Source organism: Monodelphis domestica, chromosome 4, assembly GCF_027887165.1.
Source record: "Monodelphis domestica isolate mMonDom1 chromosome 4, mMonDom1.pri, whole genome shotgun sequence".
In the NCBI taxonomy this organism is placed as follows: domain Eukaryota; kingdom Metazoa; phylum Chordata; class Mammalia; order Didelphimorphia; family Didelphidae; genus Monodelphis; species Monodelphis domestica.
The window spans coordinates 350,674,566-350,693,388 of NC_077230.1; the positions used below are offsets into that span (position 1 = coordinate 350,674,566).

The 18,823-nt window shown below is 45.6% G+C and overlaps 3 protein-coding genes across 3 annotated transcripts; all 3 read right to left on the reverse strand.

Moving 5' to 3' along the window:
• Positions 1 to 390: 390 nt before the first annotated feature.
• On the reverse strand, positions 391 to 1,028 carry LOC130458986 (hypoxanthine-guanine phosphoribosyltransferase-like). The gene has a single exon (XM_056826143.1). It carries the CDS (start codon positions 670 to 672, stop codon positions 391 to 393), a length of 282 nt encoding a protein of 93 aa, XP_056682121.1. The 5' UTR covers positions 673 to 1,028.
• A 6,381-nt stretch (positions 1,029 to 7,409) lies between these two features.
• Positions 7,410 to 8,696, reverse strand: LOC100017526 (hypoxanthine-guanine phosphoribosyltransferase-like). Its single transcript, XM_056795073.1, has one exon. The coding sequence runs from the start codon at positions 8,469 to 8,471 to the stop codon at positions 7,800 to 7,802; it is 672 nt and encodes a 223-aa protein (XP_056651051.1). The 5' UTR covers positions 8,472 to 8,696; the 3' UTR covers positions 7,410 to 7,799.
• A 4,635-nt stretch (positions 8,697 to 13,331) lies between these two features.
• Positions 13,332 to 16,208, reverse strand: LOC130458987 (thiamin pyrophosphokinase 1-like). Its single transcript, XM_056826144.1, has 3 exons — positions 16,099 to 16,208; positions 13,758 to 13,899; positions 13,332 to 13,613 (listed from the first exon to the last, which is right to left on the reverse strand). The coding sequence occupies exons 1-3, from the start codon at positions 16,206 to 16,208 to the stop codon at positions 13,368 to 13,370; spliced, it is 498 nt and encodes a 165-aa protein (XP_056682122.1). The 3' UTR covers positions 13,332 to 13,367.
• Positions 16,209 to 18,823: the final 2,615 nt, after the last annotated feature.

Here is an 18,823-nt window from a genome sequence, read left to right on the forward strand (position 1 = left end):
GGGACACAAGGGAGTTTTGGCGCCTTTTCTAGAGAGGAGCCTTGCCCTGGTTAAGAGTCTATGGTTCCCCCCATTTTCTTTAACATTCCAGACATTTATTTTCAGAGCAAAAATAAACCTATCTAGAAATCCATGAAGTCTGGCTCCATTTTAATTTAAGTCCCTAGCATAATTATAGGCTAGAAGGAAAAACCTGGTAAATTTCACTATAGGGGCTACCAGGAGCAGAAAGGGACAGGGGTCTACCTTCCATTCCCTACCTTTTTCCCTATTTACCCATCAACATTATAATGAGGCAAGTCACTTAAATACTCTTTCTCTCAGTTCCTCAACAGTAAAATGAGGATAATTAGGCTAGATGGTTTCCAAATGATTTTGATCTCTAGAACTCTAAGCTTTTGTTTTATGGTAAAAGGACCACATGTACTCATATAGAACATTGCCAGCTAAGAACTTATAGGCCCCCTTGAGGACACAGAGGGCCACGATGTGCTGGCCTCCCATGTCCTGGAGCACGTCGCCGGCCAGCCTCTCAATCCTGTCCATGATGAGCCCATGAGGGATGAACACCTTTTCCAGATCTTGCGTGTAATTCTTCGGGATGCTAAAGCAGTCCAGGTCGTAGCCTGGTGCATCATCTCCAATCCGGATACTGGGGCTCCTGTTGGCCATGATGCTCTGGACAGCTCAGCTGGGGCTTGGGGGCTGGCCAGAAAGAGGGAGAGTGGAGAGAGGAAGAGGAAGAAGAAGAGGAAGAGGAAGAGGAGGAAGCAGTCAGGGAAGTCTTAAGATGTGCCTCTGCCAGCCACAGCTCTGAGCTGAGTCTCACTGATTGCTGTTTCACCACTGGTACCTGCAGAGAGAAGAAGGAGTGTCCAAGTGACATGGCTGAAAAAGCAATAGGACCCTGGCCAGTGGCTACTGGCTTTCTTTGCCTGTCCTCGTCAGCGTGTCCTGGCTCAGGACTTGCCCTTTATCTGGTTCTCAGAATGTTCTCCCCTCCTGCACCCCCTTGATGTTAGCTACAACCTAGGCTGTGGGCAAAGAAATGAAAGGCAACCACATTCCTCTTCCTAGGAGAGGAAATATGTCAGGGAAAATCAGAGAGAGGGAGGCAAGAGGACTCCAAATGTGAACAAAACTATCTGGAAGAGATCGTGGCCAAAGGGAACAGATATTGTCATCAATGTTTTGGCATGACTTGAAATGTGTTCAAGTAAGTTGGGTGGAGCAGTAGAGAGAGGGCTAGACCTGGAGTCAAGAAGACTTCTCTGAGAATTCACAGCTGGCCTGGGACACTTAATAGTTGTAGGACCTTGGGCAAGTCACCTCACCCTGCATGTTGCAATTTCCTAGAAGGGGTGCAAAATGAGTCCCAGTTTTAGCCTGGTCCATCATCTCCAATCACAACGCATTACATTGCATGTAAAATGGGATGGATATATCAAACCACTGGCATATTTGCCAAGAAAACACCACATGGAGACACAAAGCAGAGGATACACCTCAAAATGACCGTATCTCAACAACTACAAAATCTGTCAAGTGTCAGACTAGCCTTTCACTATACTTTCCTTCTCTATTGCTAAAAAACTCCTCTGAGAAGAAAGATCCTGTAGAAACCCTCTTCACCCACTAAAAAAAAAAGAAAAAAAGAAAAGAGCAAAATTCCAGGTGAGAATTGAGAATACTGAGCTCCACAGGAATTCTTGGCTATCTTTTGTAAAGGTGAAATTGAATGGTTGGACTTAAATGAGATGAAATAATATGGTTGCTGGAATGATTCTATCTCATGTCTGAAGCTTGTTGACCAAAATAGAGGGGAAACAAGGAAGTTGAGAAATGTGAAAGAGGTTAGAGAAGATGCCTATACTAGTCCTCAGCCAGCAGGGCCACAAATGAGGAACCCCATGACCTTCTCCAAGATGGAAGCTAGTCTCTTGGGAAATTAGGAAGTATTTGGTTCCAAGGCAGAAGAGTGGTATGGACTAGGCAATGGGGGTTAAGTGACTTGTCCATGAAGTGTCTGAGGGCAGATTTGAATCTAAACCTCCCATCTGTAGTCTGTTTTCTGTTTTAATACCATTTGGGATAAGTGGGTTTTCTTGGTTAAGTGCCAGATATTCCCATTGTGGAACTGGTCATTGGTGGCAAAGGTGCTGAGCATTGGCTATAAACCTTGGGGTCCTTCTTCCCCTTCCCCCCAGTAACAATGCAGCCATCAGAATTTAGATGGAAGCTCTCTATCCCCAGAATGTAACTCCTGCCTGCCATATACCCAAGAGCATTCAAACCAACATGCCACTGGATTGGTATGAGCACATTTCTCCCCTTCAGACCTATTGCTAGTCTCCACAAATTATCCCATTTGATGCTAACAGCCTGCTTGACTCAGCCTATTATGGGCATTAAAATGCCTGCCTTGGAGATGAGAAAACTCAAGTTTAGATGGAGTAAGACCCTGGACTATGGCCATGCAGTGATGCCCATGGCACAAGCCCTGATGGCAAACCCATAGCTCTAGTGACTCCAAAGCCCCTCCCAAGCAAGCTCTCAATTTGCACAGATTTGAGGGGAGAAAAAAAGAAACAGCATTTGCCCAGGAGGAAACCTACCTTTGCTCAGGTACTGCTGGGAGCTTTCTCAGTCAGAAGCACAGGTTGAGCTGGGCTCTGGGTTCTGAGCCAGCAGGCCTGGGCTTTTATTCCTCTCTCCCAGATAACTCCCCCCTTTCCACCCCAAGAAGGTGTCACTTCCTCTCCTCCGATTGTCCCCCCACTCAGGACCTCCCAGGGGGTAGTTGTTTACTTTGCCTATTTAGCACCTCCTTTAGCTCCTTTGAACTCTGGGATACTTTCTGAGAGCATCAAAGTGCTCAGAGACAAAGAAGAGGGTGTTAACTCCCTGCATCAACTAATCAATCAGCCTCCTCATTGTTTACTAAGTGCAAAGAACCCAGAGTGAAGGAGGTTCTAGTTCTCACTTCAGGCAGGGAGCTCTTTGCCAAATGAACCCACAACAGGACTGATGAAGGAGCTCAGTGTCTGAGTAACCAGCCCAAGCCCAAGTTTTACTTTTTCTGATCTCTGAACTGGAGAACTCCCATCTACTAGGAGGGAGACAAAGTAGTCCCAGGAGCCCTAGTTGCTAAGTCCGTGGGCCCTGCAGTGCAGCCATGGCATCAGAAACAGCAGCTGGAGGGCCAAACCAAGGAGTGACCACCCCAGGCTCAGGAATGGTCCTACACAGTGTTGCTCATGTAGATGGCAGACTTTCTGGCTTTGGCTACAGGCTTCTGGTGAAGCCCATGAAACACCCTGGGGCCAAGGCACCTCAGGCAAAAAGAGCCAGCAAAGCTGAGTGTGAATTGTTCAGTTGGTAGACCTTCCAATCAGTGCCATGACCACTCCAAGGTGGAATATGCATTGGTGGCTCCTTGCCCCTATCCCTGTTCAAGGAATGGCCATAACCATCCTATAACATGTCTATGGCCCTTTCAAGGTCCTTGACACAGATGATTTCATTTAAATTTGACTGCACTCCTTTGAGGCAAGTGCTATTTACCCATTTTGTGCCTCTTCCAGACATTGTATCTTAGGCCCAGGCCATTTGGTCTGTCCTAAGCTTTTGGGAACCCAAGAGACCTGGCTGTTGGACCTTCCCCCTTTTCCTTTTCCTTCCTTTAATTTTGTGAAATCCTTGTTCTCTGTCTTAGAAGCAGTGCTAAGTCTTGGCTCCAAGGCAGGAGAGTGGGAAGGGCAGGGCAGTGAGAGTTCAGGGATGTGCCCAGTGCTGACTAACAGAACTACTCAATGGTCAGAAAAGCCCCTCTTTCATGAAGGAAAGGGGTTCAGGGCTCCATGAGGCCTCCACCCAGAGCTGGGTGCCACACCCCAGGCCAAGCCCTGAAGCTCTTTGCTCTGCTCACTGACCCTGGGAGAGCCCACCGTGCTAGATGCACAACTTCAAGGAGCCATTCAAGGGGTACCTCTTTCTTGGGGAACAGGGGGCCTGAGGATGAGAGGGATAGCTGGTTGGCTTTACCCGGGTAACAAAGGAAAGGAGGAGTCCCAGACAGGGATCACAGTGAGGGGCTGATGCTTCCCAATGGACACAAAAGGGAAGAATCCAGCCCAGGGCTGGGCCACCTGAGTGAAGGACTTGGGCCTAAGCAGAGGAAACTTTGGGACAAAAGAGATACTTCACAGCTGATGGGATTAGCCCTCCCCACTTGGGCTACTTTAACCTAGTGTTAGTCTGAGACTCCAGAAGTAGGACTTTCCCTCAGGGGGAGACTTTCTTGGGACCAGGTCAAACCTGAGGCTTTCACCTTCAAGCTAACTCAACTGGGAGTCATGGAATGTTAGGAGACTGGGAGTTTGGGGCTTCTAGATCCCAGGAGGTCACCCAGCTAGAAAGGCCACATTGGAACCCAGGACCTCCCATCTCTAGGCCTGGCTCTCAGACACTGATCCACCTAGCTGCCCCCTCTCCACACTTCTCTAAAGAATGTTTAATTATCTATTTTCTGCAATTCAGTGGAAGCCCCAGTTCAGTGTGGTTTCCCAGATGATCCTCTGTTCACTTTCATTAAAGACCCTTATTATAAGGACATTGCTCCTTCTGTACTGTTCAGATCCACAGCACCACAGACACTAGAAAGAATGAATGTGAATGGAATGGGGTATAGATCCCTTTTCCAAAGGGCCATGACAGTCAGCTTGGAATCTGGAGAGCCCACGTTTGCCCCTATTCCTTGAGTTCTCCCAAGGGAGCTTTCTGGTCTAGCCATTTCCCATGTAATGAGAGACCTGAAGGACTTCAGGGCCCTAGTTGGGTGTATCTGGTGGCCCCAAATGGAATGTTCAATACCTTTTTGCCCTGGTACTTTCTCTTTGTAGCAGAGTCCTCTGGGCAGGTACTTGGACTCTGCACTCCTACCCCTTAGGTCCAAGTGATCTCGGGTTCTGGCTTTTGAGGGGAGCCGTACCTTCTGATCCAGGTCCAGGTCCAGGAGGAGGGTTCCCAGGGTCTATGCTGTTGATCATCTTGAATTTCGGCGCCTTAGGAGCCTATAGTTTGAGACTGGTCGGGAAGGGTTTTCCGGAGATCTGAACTTTAGCTTTCTCTAAGCCGCCATCTTGCTGACCTGTCCTTTATTAACAGATTTCATGCCTTGTTAGGAAATGATATTACACCCAGAGAAATAACTTCATATTGTTTGATTGGTTAAATTTCACAAGCCACACTGTGTGCTCAATGGTTTCTTCTCCCTACCTGCCTTCTTTTGTGTGTTGTTTCCCCTTTTAGAGAATGCTTATATACTCTTTTGATTTTTTTTATTTTTTATTCTTTGAAAACCCTTAACTTCAATCATAGAATCAATATTGTATATTGGTTCTAAGGGAGAAGAGCAGTAAGGCCTAGGCAATGGGGGGTAACTGACTTGCCCAGGGTCACATAGCTTGGAAGTGTCTGAGGTCACATTTGAACCCAGGACCTCCTATCTCTGGGTCTGGCTCTCAATCCACTGAGCCTAGCAGCTGACCCCGTATCCTCCTTTTAAATTGTGATTATACACTTTTTTTTAGAACTGTCTTCTTTTATATTAATTGTATCCCTACCTTCAACATAGTAAGTGCTGTGACAGTTAAAATTTAGGGAAACTGAGGCAGGTAGAAATTAGTTTCTCTGCAAGGAGTATTATTTTACAAGGTTTATTAAAGGTCAAGGGTTAAAGAAAATACAAGCAAGAGAAGCACGTGTTAGGTGGCCATGAGGCCCACCCAAGTTTCACTCACATCATTAAGAGCATTTTGCATCTTTTCCAAGGTCTTAGCTTAATTAAATATGAGCCTTTGAGCAGCTGCATTTAGCTCTCTACAACCCAGACACGTGTAACTAGGCTAATAGGTCTTTCACCAGTATCTGTGACCCTGGATATATCCCTGAACTCCCAGGTATTTGTACAGTCACATACCATCTCCTTATTTTCCCCTCAAATCTATCGAGGTACCCTGTGCTCAATAGTACATTGAAAGTCCCAGGTCTCTGGTTCTGTGTGTCTTCCTAGATAAATATGCCTACCTTGACTAAAGACCCTCAGATAGAACAATTTTTTCTGGATTTCTTTTCATGTCCTCATGTCCGTGCTTGTGATTTGCAGTTGAACAACATTCACTTTTGATTGTTCTTCATTATTCTTGCCCTTTACTTTGTCAAAAAGAAGTCTTCAAACCTGTCTCAAGAAGGGAGAGAGTGAGCAGAAGCATGTGATCGACTTCCCCAATATATCAGTTGCCCCTGCCAACAAGCTTTTGCTGAGGGAAAAAGGAAAGAATGAGAGCAAAGGGAGAGGAATCTCAGCAGGTGCTGGGCACTGAAGCAAGCTTCAGAGGTCAGTGTCTTGGGGGCTCCCCATCAACCTTCGGGAAGCATCTCAAAAATGGATTAACAGGTTCTGGCCCCTGCAGTTGACTTCTGTCATTGGGAACTGACTCTAGTTGTTCCTCAGTACAATCCATGCTGACAAAGTCTGGGATTGCCTCCTGTTCCTACCAGGGATTGCAGGGTGAGCCAGCCCAAGAAGTTTGAATCCTATGGGAGCAAAGAATTAGAAATGGAGGATGCCCAGTAACTGGGGAATGAACCAGCTATGGTACATGTTTGTGGATGGAAGGCTGTTGTGCTGGGAGGGAAATGAACAAGAGTTTTAGAGAAACCAGAGAAGACTTCTAGGAACTGATGGAGAGTGAAGTGAGCAGGACCCAGGGAACACTGTCTACAACAGCAGCAATATTGCGTGATGATTACTATGGAGGGCTTCGTTTTTCTCAGCATAGGATGAACCAAGACAATTCTGAAGGACTGATTTTGAAAACCAAGTCCAAATGCATTACCAAGCGCATTTTCAAAACTTCATTTTTGGGGGTGGAGTCTGTTTTCTTTTGTTGTTCTTAAGTCATATGATTCATGTCTGACTCTTCATGACACTTTTCTTTTGCAACCTGGCTGGCATAGAAATAGTTTGTGTGACTACACAGGTATGATCTATAGCAAATTGTTTGATTTCTTAAGGGGCAGGGAAGGGAAGAGAGAATTATGGACTAAAATTTTATAAAATGGAAGGTTAAAAATTGGGTTTCTATGTAATTTAAAAATATCATTATCTCCCAAAATGCATGTCAGCATTTCTGGTAGGTTGTCATAATAGTAACATTTAATAGAAATAATATTGCTTTAAATTTAGTACTTAAATACTCATAAAACATAATTACCTCAAGAAAAACTAAATTTTTTAATAGTCACAATCTCTATTAGATTGTTTATTACATCATGAAGGAATGTTTTGTTGTGTTAAAAAATATCAAACCTGGAGTTTTAAAAAACAATCTTTATTTCATTAACAATAAGCATAAACCAAAAACTTGTATTATAAAACATCATTTTAAATTGTTTTTCTTTAATAAAAAGTTGACAAAGTGAACCTCTGGAACCCTGGAAGGGGGAGAACCTGATCTCTTCTCTCAACTCTTTCCATTGGCTCAGTAGTCAGTGTGGCTTCAGTCATTTCCCCCTCATCAGCCAACCACAGCAAGTGCATCGCCTCTCCCCAAGGCCAGTGATGTCTCTTTGAGGTTGTGTTGTGCAAATCACATAAAATCACAGGTAAAAACGCACAAGACGAGCGAGTACTGTACATGCAAAAAGCTTTATTTATTAAGCAGGTGCTCCCCAGAGCCGAAACCCCAGACCAAGTGGGCTGGGGATGTCTCTGGGACGGGTCTCCTCAGGGGCTTTCAGAGCTTCTGCACAGCCAGGGCGTACTTGTCTCTGGCAGTCTCTCTGAGGGTACAGACATGGCTTAAGTCCCTGAAGTAATCGTTGTAGTCAAAGGCGTATCCCACCACGTATCTGTCTGGAATTTCAAAGCCAGAGAAGTCCGGGGTGTAGCCCAGGCTTTGAGGGGTCCTTTTCACCAGCAGGCTGGCCACCCTCACCATCCTGGGGCCATGCTGCTCCACCAGGGGAAGCAGAGCCTGCATGGTTCTGCCCGTGTCCACGATGTCTTCCACAATCAGGACGTTCTTCCCAGCGAGGCTGGAGAGGTCGGCTCCCCCCAGCACTCGCACGTTGCCCGTTGACTGGTCATTGCAGTAGCTGCTCACTCGGATGAAGTCCACCATTATGGGACTGGCCTGGTCTGAGTTCCTGTTCAGGGTCTCCATGGCATTCAGCAAGTCGGAAAAGAACTTATAGGCCCCCTTGAGGACACAGAGGGCCACGATGTGCTGGCCTCCCATGTCCTGGAGCACATCGCGGGCCAGCCGCTCAATCCTGTCCATGATGAGCCCATGAGGGATGAACACCTTTTCCAGATCTTGCGCGTAATTCTTCGGGATGCTAAAGCAGTCCAGGTCGTAGCCTGGTGCATCATCTCCAATCCGGATGCTGGGGCTCCTGTTGGCCATGATGCTCTGGACTGCTCAGCAGGGGCTGGGGGGCTGGCCAGAAAGAGGGAGAGTGGAGAGAGGAGAGAGGAGAGAGGAGAGAGGAAGAGGAAGAAGAAGAGGAAGAGGAAGAGGAGGAAGCAGTCAGGGAAGTCTTAAGATGTGCCTCTGCCAGCCACAGCTCTGAGCTGAGTCTCACTGATTGCTGTTTCACCACTGGTACCTGCAGAGAGAAGAAGGAGTGTCCAAGTGACATGGCTGAAAAAGCAATAGGACCCTGGCCAGTGGCTACTGGCTTTCTTTGCCTGTCCTCGTCAGCGTGTCCTGGCTCAGGACTTGCCCTTTATCTGGTTCTCAGAATGTTCTCCCCTCCTGCACCCCCTTGATGTTAGCTACAACCTAGGCTGTGGGCAGAGAAATGAAAGTCAACCACATTCCTCTTTCTAGGAGAGGGAATGACAAGGAAGATCAGAGAGAGGACTCCAAATGTGAACAAAACTATCTGGAAGAGATCGTGGCCAAAAGGAACAGATATTGTCATCAATGCTTTGGCATGACTTGAAATGTGTTCAAGTAAGTTGGGTGGAGCAGTAGAGAGAGGGCTAGACCTGGAGTCAAGAAGACTTCTCTGAGAATTCACAGCTGGCCTGGACACTTAATAGTTGTAGGACCTTGGGCAAGTCACCTCACCCTGTGTGAATTTCCTAGAAGAGGTGCAAAATGACTCCCAGTTTTAGCCTGGTCCATCATCTCCAATCACAACGCATTACATTGCACGTAAAATGGGATGGAGATATCAAACCACTGGCATATTTGCCAAGAAAACACCACATGGGGACACAAAGCAGAGGATACACCTCAAAATGACCGTATCTCAACAACTACAAAATCTGTCAAGTGTCAGACTAGCCTTTCACTATACTTTCCTTCTCTATTGCTAAAAAACTCCTCTCAGAAGAAAGATCCTGCAGAAACCTTCTTCACCCACTAAAAAAAAGAAAGAAAAAAAAAGAAAAGAGAAAAATTCCAGGTGAGAATTGAGAATACTGAGCTCCATGGGAATTCTTGGCTACCTATTGTAAAGGTGAAATTGAATGGTTGGACTTAAATGAGATGAAATAATATGGTTGCTGGAATGATTCTATCTCATGTCTGAAGCTTGTTGACCAAAATAGAGGGGAAACAAGGAAGTTGAGAAATGTGAAAGAGGTTAGAGAAGATGCCTATGCTAGTCCTCAGCCAGCAGGGCCACAAATGAGGAACCCCATGACCTTCTCCAAGATGGAAGCTAGTCTCTTGGGAAATTAGGAAGTATTTGGTTCCAAGGCAGAAGAGTGGTATGGACTAGGCAATGGGAGTTAAGTGACTTGTCCATGAAGTGTCTGAGGGCAGATTTGAATCTAGACCCTCCCATCTGTAGTCTGCTTTTGTTTTAATACCATTTGGGATAAGTGGGTTTTCTTGGTTAAGTGCCAGATATTCCCATTGTGGAACTGGTCATTGGTGGCAAAGGGGCTGAGCCTTGGCTATAAACCTCGGGGTCCTTCTTCCCCTTCCCCCCAGTAACAATGCAGCCATCAGAATTTAGATGGAAGCTCTCTATCCCCAGAATGTAACTCCTGCCTGCCATATACCCAAGAGCATTCAGACCAACATGCCACTGGATTGGAATGAACACATTTCTCCCCTTCAGACCTATTGCTAGTCTCCATGAATTATCCCATTTGATGCTGACAGCCTGCTTGACGTAGGCTATTATGGGCATTAAAATGCCTGCCTTGGAGATGAGAAAACTCAAGTTTAGACGGAGTAAGACCCTGGACTATGGCCATGCAGTGATGCCCATGGCACAAGACCTGATGGCAAACCCATAGCTCTAGTGACTCCAAAGCCCCTCCCAAGCAAGCTCTCAATTTGCACAGATTTGAGGGGAAAAAAAAAGAAACAGCATTTGCCCAGGAGGAAACCTACCTTTGCTCAGGTACTGCTGGGAGCTTTCTCAGTCAGAAGCACAGGTTGAGCTGGGCTCTGGGTTCTGAGCCTGCAGGCCTGGGCTTTTATTCCCCTCTCCCAGATAACTCCTCCCTTTTCCACCCCAAGAAGAAGGTGTCACTTCCTCTCCTCCCCTTGTCCCCCCACTCAGGACCTCCCAGGGGGTAGTTGTTTACTTTGCCTATTTAGCACCTCCTTTAGCTCCTTTGAACTCTGGGATACTTTCTGAGAGCATCAAAGTGCTCAGAGACACAGAAGAGGGTGTTAACTCCCTGCATCAATTAATCAATCAGCCTCCTCATTGTTTATTAAGTGTAAAGTACCCAGAGTGAAGGAGGTTCTAGTTCTCACTTCAAGGCAGGGAGCTCTTTGCCAAATGAACCACAACAGGACTGATGAAGGAGCTCAGTGTCTGAGTAAACCAGCCCAAGCCCAAGTTTTACATTTTCTGATCTCTGAACTGGAGAACTCCCATCTACTAGGAGGGAGACAAAGTATGCCCAGGAGCCCTAGTTGCTAAGTCCATGGGCCCTGCAGTGCAGCCATGGCATCAGAAACAGCAGCTGGAGGGCCAAACCAATGAGTGACCACCCCAGGCTCAGGAATGGTCCTACAGTGTTGCTCATGTAGATGGCAGACTTTCTGGCTTTGGCTACAGGCTTCTGGTGAAGCCCATGAAACACCCTGGGGCCAAGGCACCTCAGGCAAAAAGAGCCAGCAAAGCTGAGTGTGAATTGTTCAGTTGGTAGACCTTCCAATCAGTGCCATGACCACTCCCAGGAGGAATATGCATTGGTGGCTCCTTGCCCCTATCCCTGTTCAAGGAAAGGCCATAACCATCCTATAACATGTCTATGGCATGTTCAGGGTTCTTGACACAGAAGATTTCATTTAAATTTGACTGCACTCCTTTGAGGCAAGTGCTATTTACCCATTTTGTGCCTCTTGCAGACATTGTATCTTAGACCCAGGCCATTGGGTCTGTCCTAAGCTTTTGGGAACCCAAGAGACCTGGCTGTTGGACCTTCCCCCCTTTTTCTTCTCCTTCCTTTAATCTTGTGAAATCCTTGTTCTCTGTCTTAGAGTCCTCTGGGCAGGTAGCCCAGCCCTTGGCTGCCCCTTTTCCTTCCTATCCCTTGGAAAGCTTCAGCCTCTCCCAGATTATCCTGGCAGGGCTTCCCTTTTCCTTGTAGCCCTGGTCATGTCAATCCATCACACCTCCCAGTCTTTAGTTCCCCAAATGTTATTGATCTTTGGAGAGAATCTAGCTGGGTGCTGCTCTCAGACACTGGGGGCAGCTGAATGGTGGACTCTCCATCTTTCCTGATTAAAGATTTGGGTTTTCTGACTGTTTCAGTAGTTCTGTGTTTTCCCCAAGTTGACTTGACCATTTCTGGGCGAATTCACTGGTGGCTAATTGTCCCCATCTGTCTCCAACAGGGTCCTAGCCGAGATGCAGGAGAGCATCGATGTGGCACATTGGACTTTGCTCAGAGTCTTTGACACAAGATTTCATTTGAACTGTCCTATGTAACAGTGAGCAAACTCAGTTAAACTTGGCTTTTCAGGAAGCTCTCCATTTCACAGAACATTCTTTTGTCTCTCTTGGGCCTGCAGGAGGAAGAGGTCTAGTCTTACTCAGGCAGCAGAAGTGTTTGACATGACAACAAAAGTAAAATGAAAGAAATATGTAGCTTTATAAATGAAAGCAATTATTTAAATATAGAATTATCAAAATTAAAATAAAAAAGTGAGTGGAGATTGGGCTTTCTTCCAACTCATTCTTCCCTCAAAGGAAGTTTTCTTTTCATGATGCCCCTGCCAAAATGGCTGATACCAACTGTGAAAATAAGCTAGAGATTCTATCCTCTGGCATCATAGGGGAACAAAAGGAATGGAATGAAAGAAAGGGACAAGTATTTATTAGCCACATGGTTTTCAACTCCTTATTCCTTCTTTCTACCTATCCTGACCTTTCTGGTCTATAATACACCATGGAAATTCCCCTTTATTCCCAGAGACTTATACACTCTACCACACTCCTCTAGGCCTGGTTCTCAATATACTGAGCTACCCAGCTTCCCCGCTCCCTACCACCACTAACCCACCCCCCAAACCCCCACCTTAGGTACTTGAATCTCTTACATTATTCACAATTCTCTTGGGAATTCTCTTGTTAACTCTTTCCATTGGTTCATTAGTCAATGTGCCTTCAGTCATTTCCCACTCATCAGCCAAACACAGCAAGTGCATCCCCTCTCCCCAAGGCTAGTGATGTCTCTTTGACCTTGTGTAGTGCAAATCACATTCCTCAAAGATAAAAATGCACAAGACAATCAAGTACTGTACATGCAAAAATCTTTATTAAGCATGTGCTCCCCATAGCTGAAACCAGGGACCAAGTGAGCTGGGGATGTCTCGGGGACGGGTTTCCTCAGGGGCGTTCAGAACTTCTGCACAGCCAGGGCATACTTGTCTCTGGCAGTCTGATGGTACAGACATGGCTTAAATTCCTGAAATATTCATTGTAGTCAAAGGTATATCCCACCACGAATCTGTCTGGAATTTCAAAGCCAGAAGTCTGGAGTGTAGCCCAGACGTTGAGGGGTCCTTTTCACCAGCAGATTGGCCACTATCAGGATCCTGGGGCCATGCTGCCCCACCAAGGGAAGCAGAGTCTGCAAGGTTTTACCGGAGTCAAAATATCTTCCACAATCAGGCAGGATCAGGCTTGGAATCTAGCTTTGCCATTGACCAGATAAAAGTTCAGCTATAGCCAGTTTCCCCAATCAACGTAAACCAAGATAATATTCTTTTTTTTTTTTTTCATGGTTGATATTACTGGCAGTTTCCAGATGGATTTCATGTTTCTTTGTGTTTTCAGTCATCATCCAATTAGAGAAGGCAGAGATGGAGCCTGGAGTGTCATTCTCTGGGTTCCTTTTTGATGGCCATGGTCCAGAGGAGTGGATGATCTGTTTCCACGGTCACAACTCCAGAGCCATCATAGGTATTGGAAGTGCTGACTAGCGTTCCGAACATGAGGACATCCTTGGTGAGGTTCCATTTGAGGCCTGTTGTGGTGACTTGCTTACAGGGTTGTCCAACAGGAACAAGGCCACACCAATCCCCCTCCAATCCCGTGTCTACATGCAGTTGGTGCTTTCCCGGCTGAAGCAGGCAAATGAGGGAATCTGCGTGTATGATGATAACAGGCACTGGAGTGATGGCACTTGCATGAAAAAGGGTCTCTACAGAAGCCATGATCTGGTCCACTCGTCCTGCCAGGCCACCCAGTGCCACAATCATGTCCACCTGGAGATCTTTGTCTACTATCTTCTTCTGTAGGACTTGAAGGCATTTCGTAAAATGGGTGTCATTTTGATCAGGGGTTTCAACAAGCTCACATCCCTTGACTTGGTAAGCCAGCTTTGCTGGCTCTTTTTGCCTGAGGTGCCTTGGCCCCAGGGTGTTTCATGGGCTTCACCAGAAGCCTGTAGCCAAAGCCAGAAAGTCTGCCATCTACATGAGCAACACTGTAGGACCATTCCTGAGCCTGGGGTGGTCACTCCTTGGTTTGGCCCTCCAGCTGCTGTTTCTTGATGCCATGGCTGCACTGCAGGGCCCACGGACTTAGCAACTAGGGCTCCTGGGCATACTTTGTCTCCCTCCTAGGAGATGGGAGTTCTCCAGTTCAGAGATCAGAAAAAGTAAAACTTGGCCATGGGCTGGTTACTCAGACACTGAGCTCCTGTCATCAGTCCTGTTGTGGGTTCATTTGGCAAAGAGCTCCCTGCCTTGAAGTGAGAACTAGAACCTCCTTCACTCTGGGTACTTTACACTTAGTAATCAATGAGGAGGCTGATTGATTAATTGATGCAGGCAGTTAACACCCTCTTCTTTGTCTCTGAGCACTTTGATGCTCTCAGAAAGTATCCCAGAGTTCAAAGGACCTAAAGGAGGTGCTAAATAGTCAAAGTAAACAACTACCCCCTGGGAGGTCCTGAGTGGGGGGACAAGGGGAGGAGAGGAAGTGACACCTTCTTCTTGGGGTGGAAAAGGGAGGAGTTATCTGGGAGAGAGGAATAAAAGCCCAGGCCTGCAGGCTCAGAACCCAGAGCCCAGCTCAACCTGTGCTTCTGACTGAGAAAGCTCCCAGCAGTAACTGAGCAAAGGTAGGTTTCCTTCTGGGCAAATGCTGTTTCTTTTTCTTTTTCTTTTTTCTTTTTTACTCCACCCTCTCTATAACTGCACAAATTGAGAGCTCGCCTGGGAAGGGCCATGGAGTCACTAGAGCTACGGGTTTGCATCAGGGCTTGTGCCATGGGCATCACTGCATGGCCATAGTCCAGTGTCTTACTCCATCTAAACCTGAGTTTTCTCATCTCCAAGGCAGGCATTTTAATGCCCATAATAGGCTGAGTCAAGCAGGCTGTCAGCCTCAAATGGGATAATTTGTGGAGACTAGCAATAGGTCTGAAGGGGAGAAATGTGCTCATTGCAATCCAGTGGCATGTTGGTGTGAACGCTCTTGGGTATATGGCAGGCAGGAGTTACATTCTGGGGATAGAGAGCTTCCATCTAAATTCTGATGGCTGCATTGTTACTGGGGGGAAGGGGAAGAAGGACCCCAAGGCTTATAGCCAAGGCTCAGCCCCTTTGCTGCCAATGACAGGTTCCACAATGGGAATACTTGGACTTAACCCACTAAACTCACTTATCAGTATTAAAAGAGAAATCAGACTAGAGAAGGGAGGTTCTAGGTTCACTCTGGCCTCTGCCACTTCCCAGCTGTGTGACCCTGGGCAAGTCACTTAACCCCTATTACCTAGCTCTTACCACTCTTCTGCTTTGTAACCAATACACAGCATTGATTCCAAGATGGAAGATGAGGGTTTAAAAGAAAAATCAAACAGAAATCAGAGGAAACATTCATAGGAGCATAAAGATACTGGATAATACAGAGTGGAGGATCTCCTCCCATCCAGTGAGGTAACTCAGATCTCAGCCAGTGGGAAGGTCCCCAAAGTCTCTGGTACAGCAAGCTGGAGATAGAGAAGGACATGAGACTCTCACCTCTTCTCAAGTCTTTGCAGAATCTTTTCTTTTAGCAGCTTGAGGTGGGGCAGACCTCATCCATCTCTTGAGGCTCAAAGCCAGAAGGTCCCCAAATGACTCAAGGCTTCCAAAAGGACTCCAGGAAAACAGGAAGCTCTTTTTCTCTGGCCAACCTCACTCACACATGGCAGGACAGTCACCTCCACCACTAAAGAGAGTCCTAAGGCAATGGGCTCCGGGAGAGGGTGTAGAAAAGCAAGACATGAGGAAAATATAATGAGAAGCTTTCTTAATGCTTTATAAAATTAAAGCAATGATAAATATACTCATACTTTGTTGCTTTTCGTCATGCCATTTTCCACGTAATTTTGCTCAAAGTTTGATGTTGCTTGACTCTCCCCTCTCTTCCGATGCTCTGACTTCTATTTCTTCCCTTTCACTGTCCAACTCCCAGAAAAAGGAACGTGCACCAGTGGCGGCCTCTTTCACATCTCCAAGCTATGCTTGAGCTAACCCACAGAAGAACTGAAGATAACAAGGGATCCCCTTCTCAGTGATTTAGCAGCAAAGGGTGGAGGCAGAGCAAACATCTGGATACCAGATGAAGGGGGAGGCATCAGCTGGGACTCCCTGATCCTGCAGGAAGGTTAAGGCCAACAGTGGAAAGAGCTCTGGGCTAAGCAGCCACTGTCTGGCCCAAATGGCCATTTTGACCAATTGAAGCTACTGTAACATTAACCTTTCCCTCTGCAGGTGCAAGTGGTGGAAGAGAAATCATTGGCTCAGGAGCTGAGACATCACTTTGGGGATTTCTACTAGAAGAGCCCATACCCAGATCATCTCAATGGAAAGTCTAATGAATGAGATGTGGGCACTGACTTTGGATAATGAAGCTTGTGAAGAACAGAAAGTCCCTGTGGAGGAACATTCGATACCAGAGCCAAAACCTGGCCCCACATGTGGCTACTACGCATACAAATTCATGTGCTTTGTTATCCTGGCTTTCATATTGGTCCTAGTCGGTTTGCTTATGTGGCTGCTCATGCCATCATCCAACATGAACAGCAACAGAAATGCTACAGAATTCGACCAGATGTCTTTAGACTTCATACACAATCCTGAGAGCTGTTGTTTTAGAGTTTTCTTCGCTTGGTACTACTGACACCATCAATTAGATCGTCACTCGATATACTGTTTCCTGCCTGGGAAAAGGTACAAAAGAGGTTCCACTTTCCTCCATGGCCAGTCCAGAGACCAAGTCCTTGACAAGTTTTGTCAGTGGCTTGTAAAGAATGCCTGTAGATCAGCCTTTTCATCCAGTCTGGAGGAGCCTGAAACAAATCTTCTTCTTTTTTTTTTTCTTTAAACCCTTACCTTCTGTCTTGGAATCAATACTTAGTATTGGTGGGCAGAAGAGCAGTAAGGGCTAGGCAATGGGGGTCAAGTGACTTGCCCAGGGTCACACGGATGGGAAGTGTCTGAGGCCAGATTTGAACCTAGGACCTCCCATCTCTAGGCCTGGCTCTCAATCCACTGAGCAACCCAGCTGCCTCCTGAAACAAATCTTCTTATCCAGTGCTATCATCTACTCCCTTCTCTTTGATAGAGGAAGGATTTTTCAAGTCACCACTGCCAATTTTTTTCAATGTATTGATCTGTTTGACCTTTTTATTTTCTATTTTTTCCTCTGCAATAAATATGATCTGTTTTAAAGAATGTCTCTTTGTAGAAGATGATGAATGAATCTAGGGAGAAATTCTGGTCATGGGGAAAAAAACCTCCAAAATATATCAATAAAAATTTACTTTAAAGGGAAATTTGTCATTTTGTGGGTGAATGTCAGACAATGTTTTGAAGTATGAATTCATTCCAGTCTGTTACAGTTCTATTTACTTGAGTGGTAGGATAAAAAAGAGAAAGTTATAAGCCTAGTTTGGATGTTTCAGCACAATTGACTGGCAGTTAGAGCACATTAATTTTGATTACAATGCCTTAGAGGGAGAAAGAATAGAGTAGTATTTGGGATCTCAACTCTCAACTAAGGGTATGTCCTGGGTGTGTCCCTTAGTATATATCTGCCTCAGTTCCCTTAACCCCTAGGGCTGTTGTGGGATTCAAATTATATATGTGTTGCGTTTAGCACAGAACCAGGGACACAGTAGGCGACTAATACATGCTTGTTTCTTCCCTTTCATTCCTTCCTTTCTTTTTGTCCTGAAATGCCAGTGGATGAGAAATGCTGACTTACTTGAATTTTCAAATATTTAGGGTTAGTGGTAATAGTAGCCATTTTAGAAGCTGAACAATTAAAAGACAGCTCTTTTTATTTTAAAGTTTTAAACATATTCTCATATCTTCCATCTTGGAATCAATACTCTGTATATCTAGAGATTCTCCCTAAGGATTTAATTTTCATCCTTAGGCTGAGAAGTCACACAGATGTATATATTTAGCCCTGAATTTTTAACTGACAAATTTGTGATGGGTCCTGCAGAATATCCTTATAACCAATAAAAGTGGGTCTGGCCACAGTAATGTTTCAGTTAAAAGAGTGGTTGCCTTAAACTGTGACCAGGAAAATATGGTTTCAAGACTTTGAATTGCCAAAACTACATTTTTTTTGTGTGTGTGTCTTGATTTAATGTTAAAAATAAGATGGTTGCCATGGGAAAAATTCCCAAATATGAAATCCCCAAGTCAGCTGGGTTTTTATGGCGATTTTAATTAATACAAATAAGGAATCAAGGAAAAGGAGAGAGAGAGTAAGAGGAAATAATGTATGAGGGGCCTAGGCCTGAGCCTTAAGAGAGACCAGTCAGTCTTTAATCCACTCACCACAAGATTTGTCCCAAGCAAGATTCTAGTGTTCAGAGAGACCCTCCAGTTTAGCTCCTCAGCTCCACTAAGTTCAGCCACCAAGCCCTCCAATTCAGCTTTGGCAAGCTGAACCCCCTCAGAGGCCTTTCTGACCTCCTTTTAAGGAGAATTTTCTCCTATGTCACCTCCCCTAAGTTTTCACATCTACCAATCACAGTAGATGTTTTCCAAAGGACTGACCATTCTTAATTCACACCTTCTTTAGTTCTCAACTTCTCTGGGTAGACTAAAACTTCACACCTCTCTTGTTAAGCTTGAACCTTGCAAGTTTGCAAGTTGCCTGACCTTTTAGTGATCAATTTGACCTTCATAGGTACTTAGCACCTTTTTGCATTAGATCTAAAAATAGACTTAGCTGTAGGGCTTTTGCCTTTACTTTAAGTATGGGTTAAGTACTTTTCATTGTTCAGTAAGGAGTTTACAACTTTATCTTCCCCTAAAGTATG

What these genes read in the sequence shown, in the direction of transcription:
- LOC130458986 (XM_056826143.1), bottom strand. Translation starts at nt 672, where the DNA reads ATGGCCAACAGGAGCCCCAGTATCCGGATTGGAGATGATGCACCAGGC.
- LOC100017526 (XM_056795073.1), bottom strand. Translation starts at nt 8,471, where the DNA reads ATGGCCAACAGGAGCCCCAGCATCCGGATTGGAGATGATGCACCAGGC.
- LOC130458987 (XM_056826144.1), bottom strand. Translation starts at nt 16,208, where the DNA reads ATGGCCATTTGGGCCAGACAGTGGCTGCTTAGCCCAGAGCTCTTTCCA. An exon ending in GATGCCTCCCCCTTCATCTG is followed by an intron (nt 13,900 to 16,098) that starts GTATCCAGATGT and finishes CCTGGGGCCAAG; the next exon opens with GCACCTCAGGCAAAAAGAGC. An exon ending in TAGTAGACAAAGATCTCCAG is followed by an intron (nt 13,614 to 13,757) that starts GTGGACATGATT and finishes TGCCTGCTTCAG; the next exon opens with CCGGGAAAGCACCAACTGCA.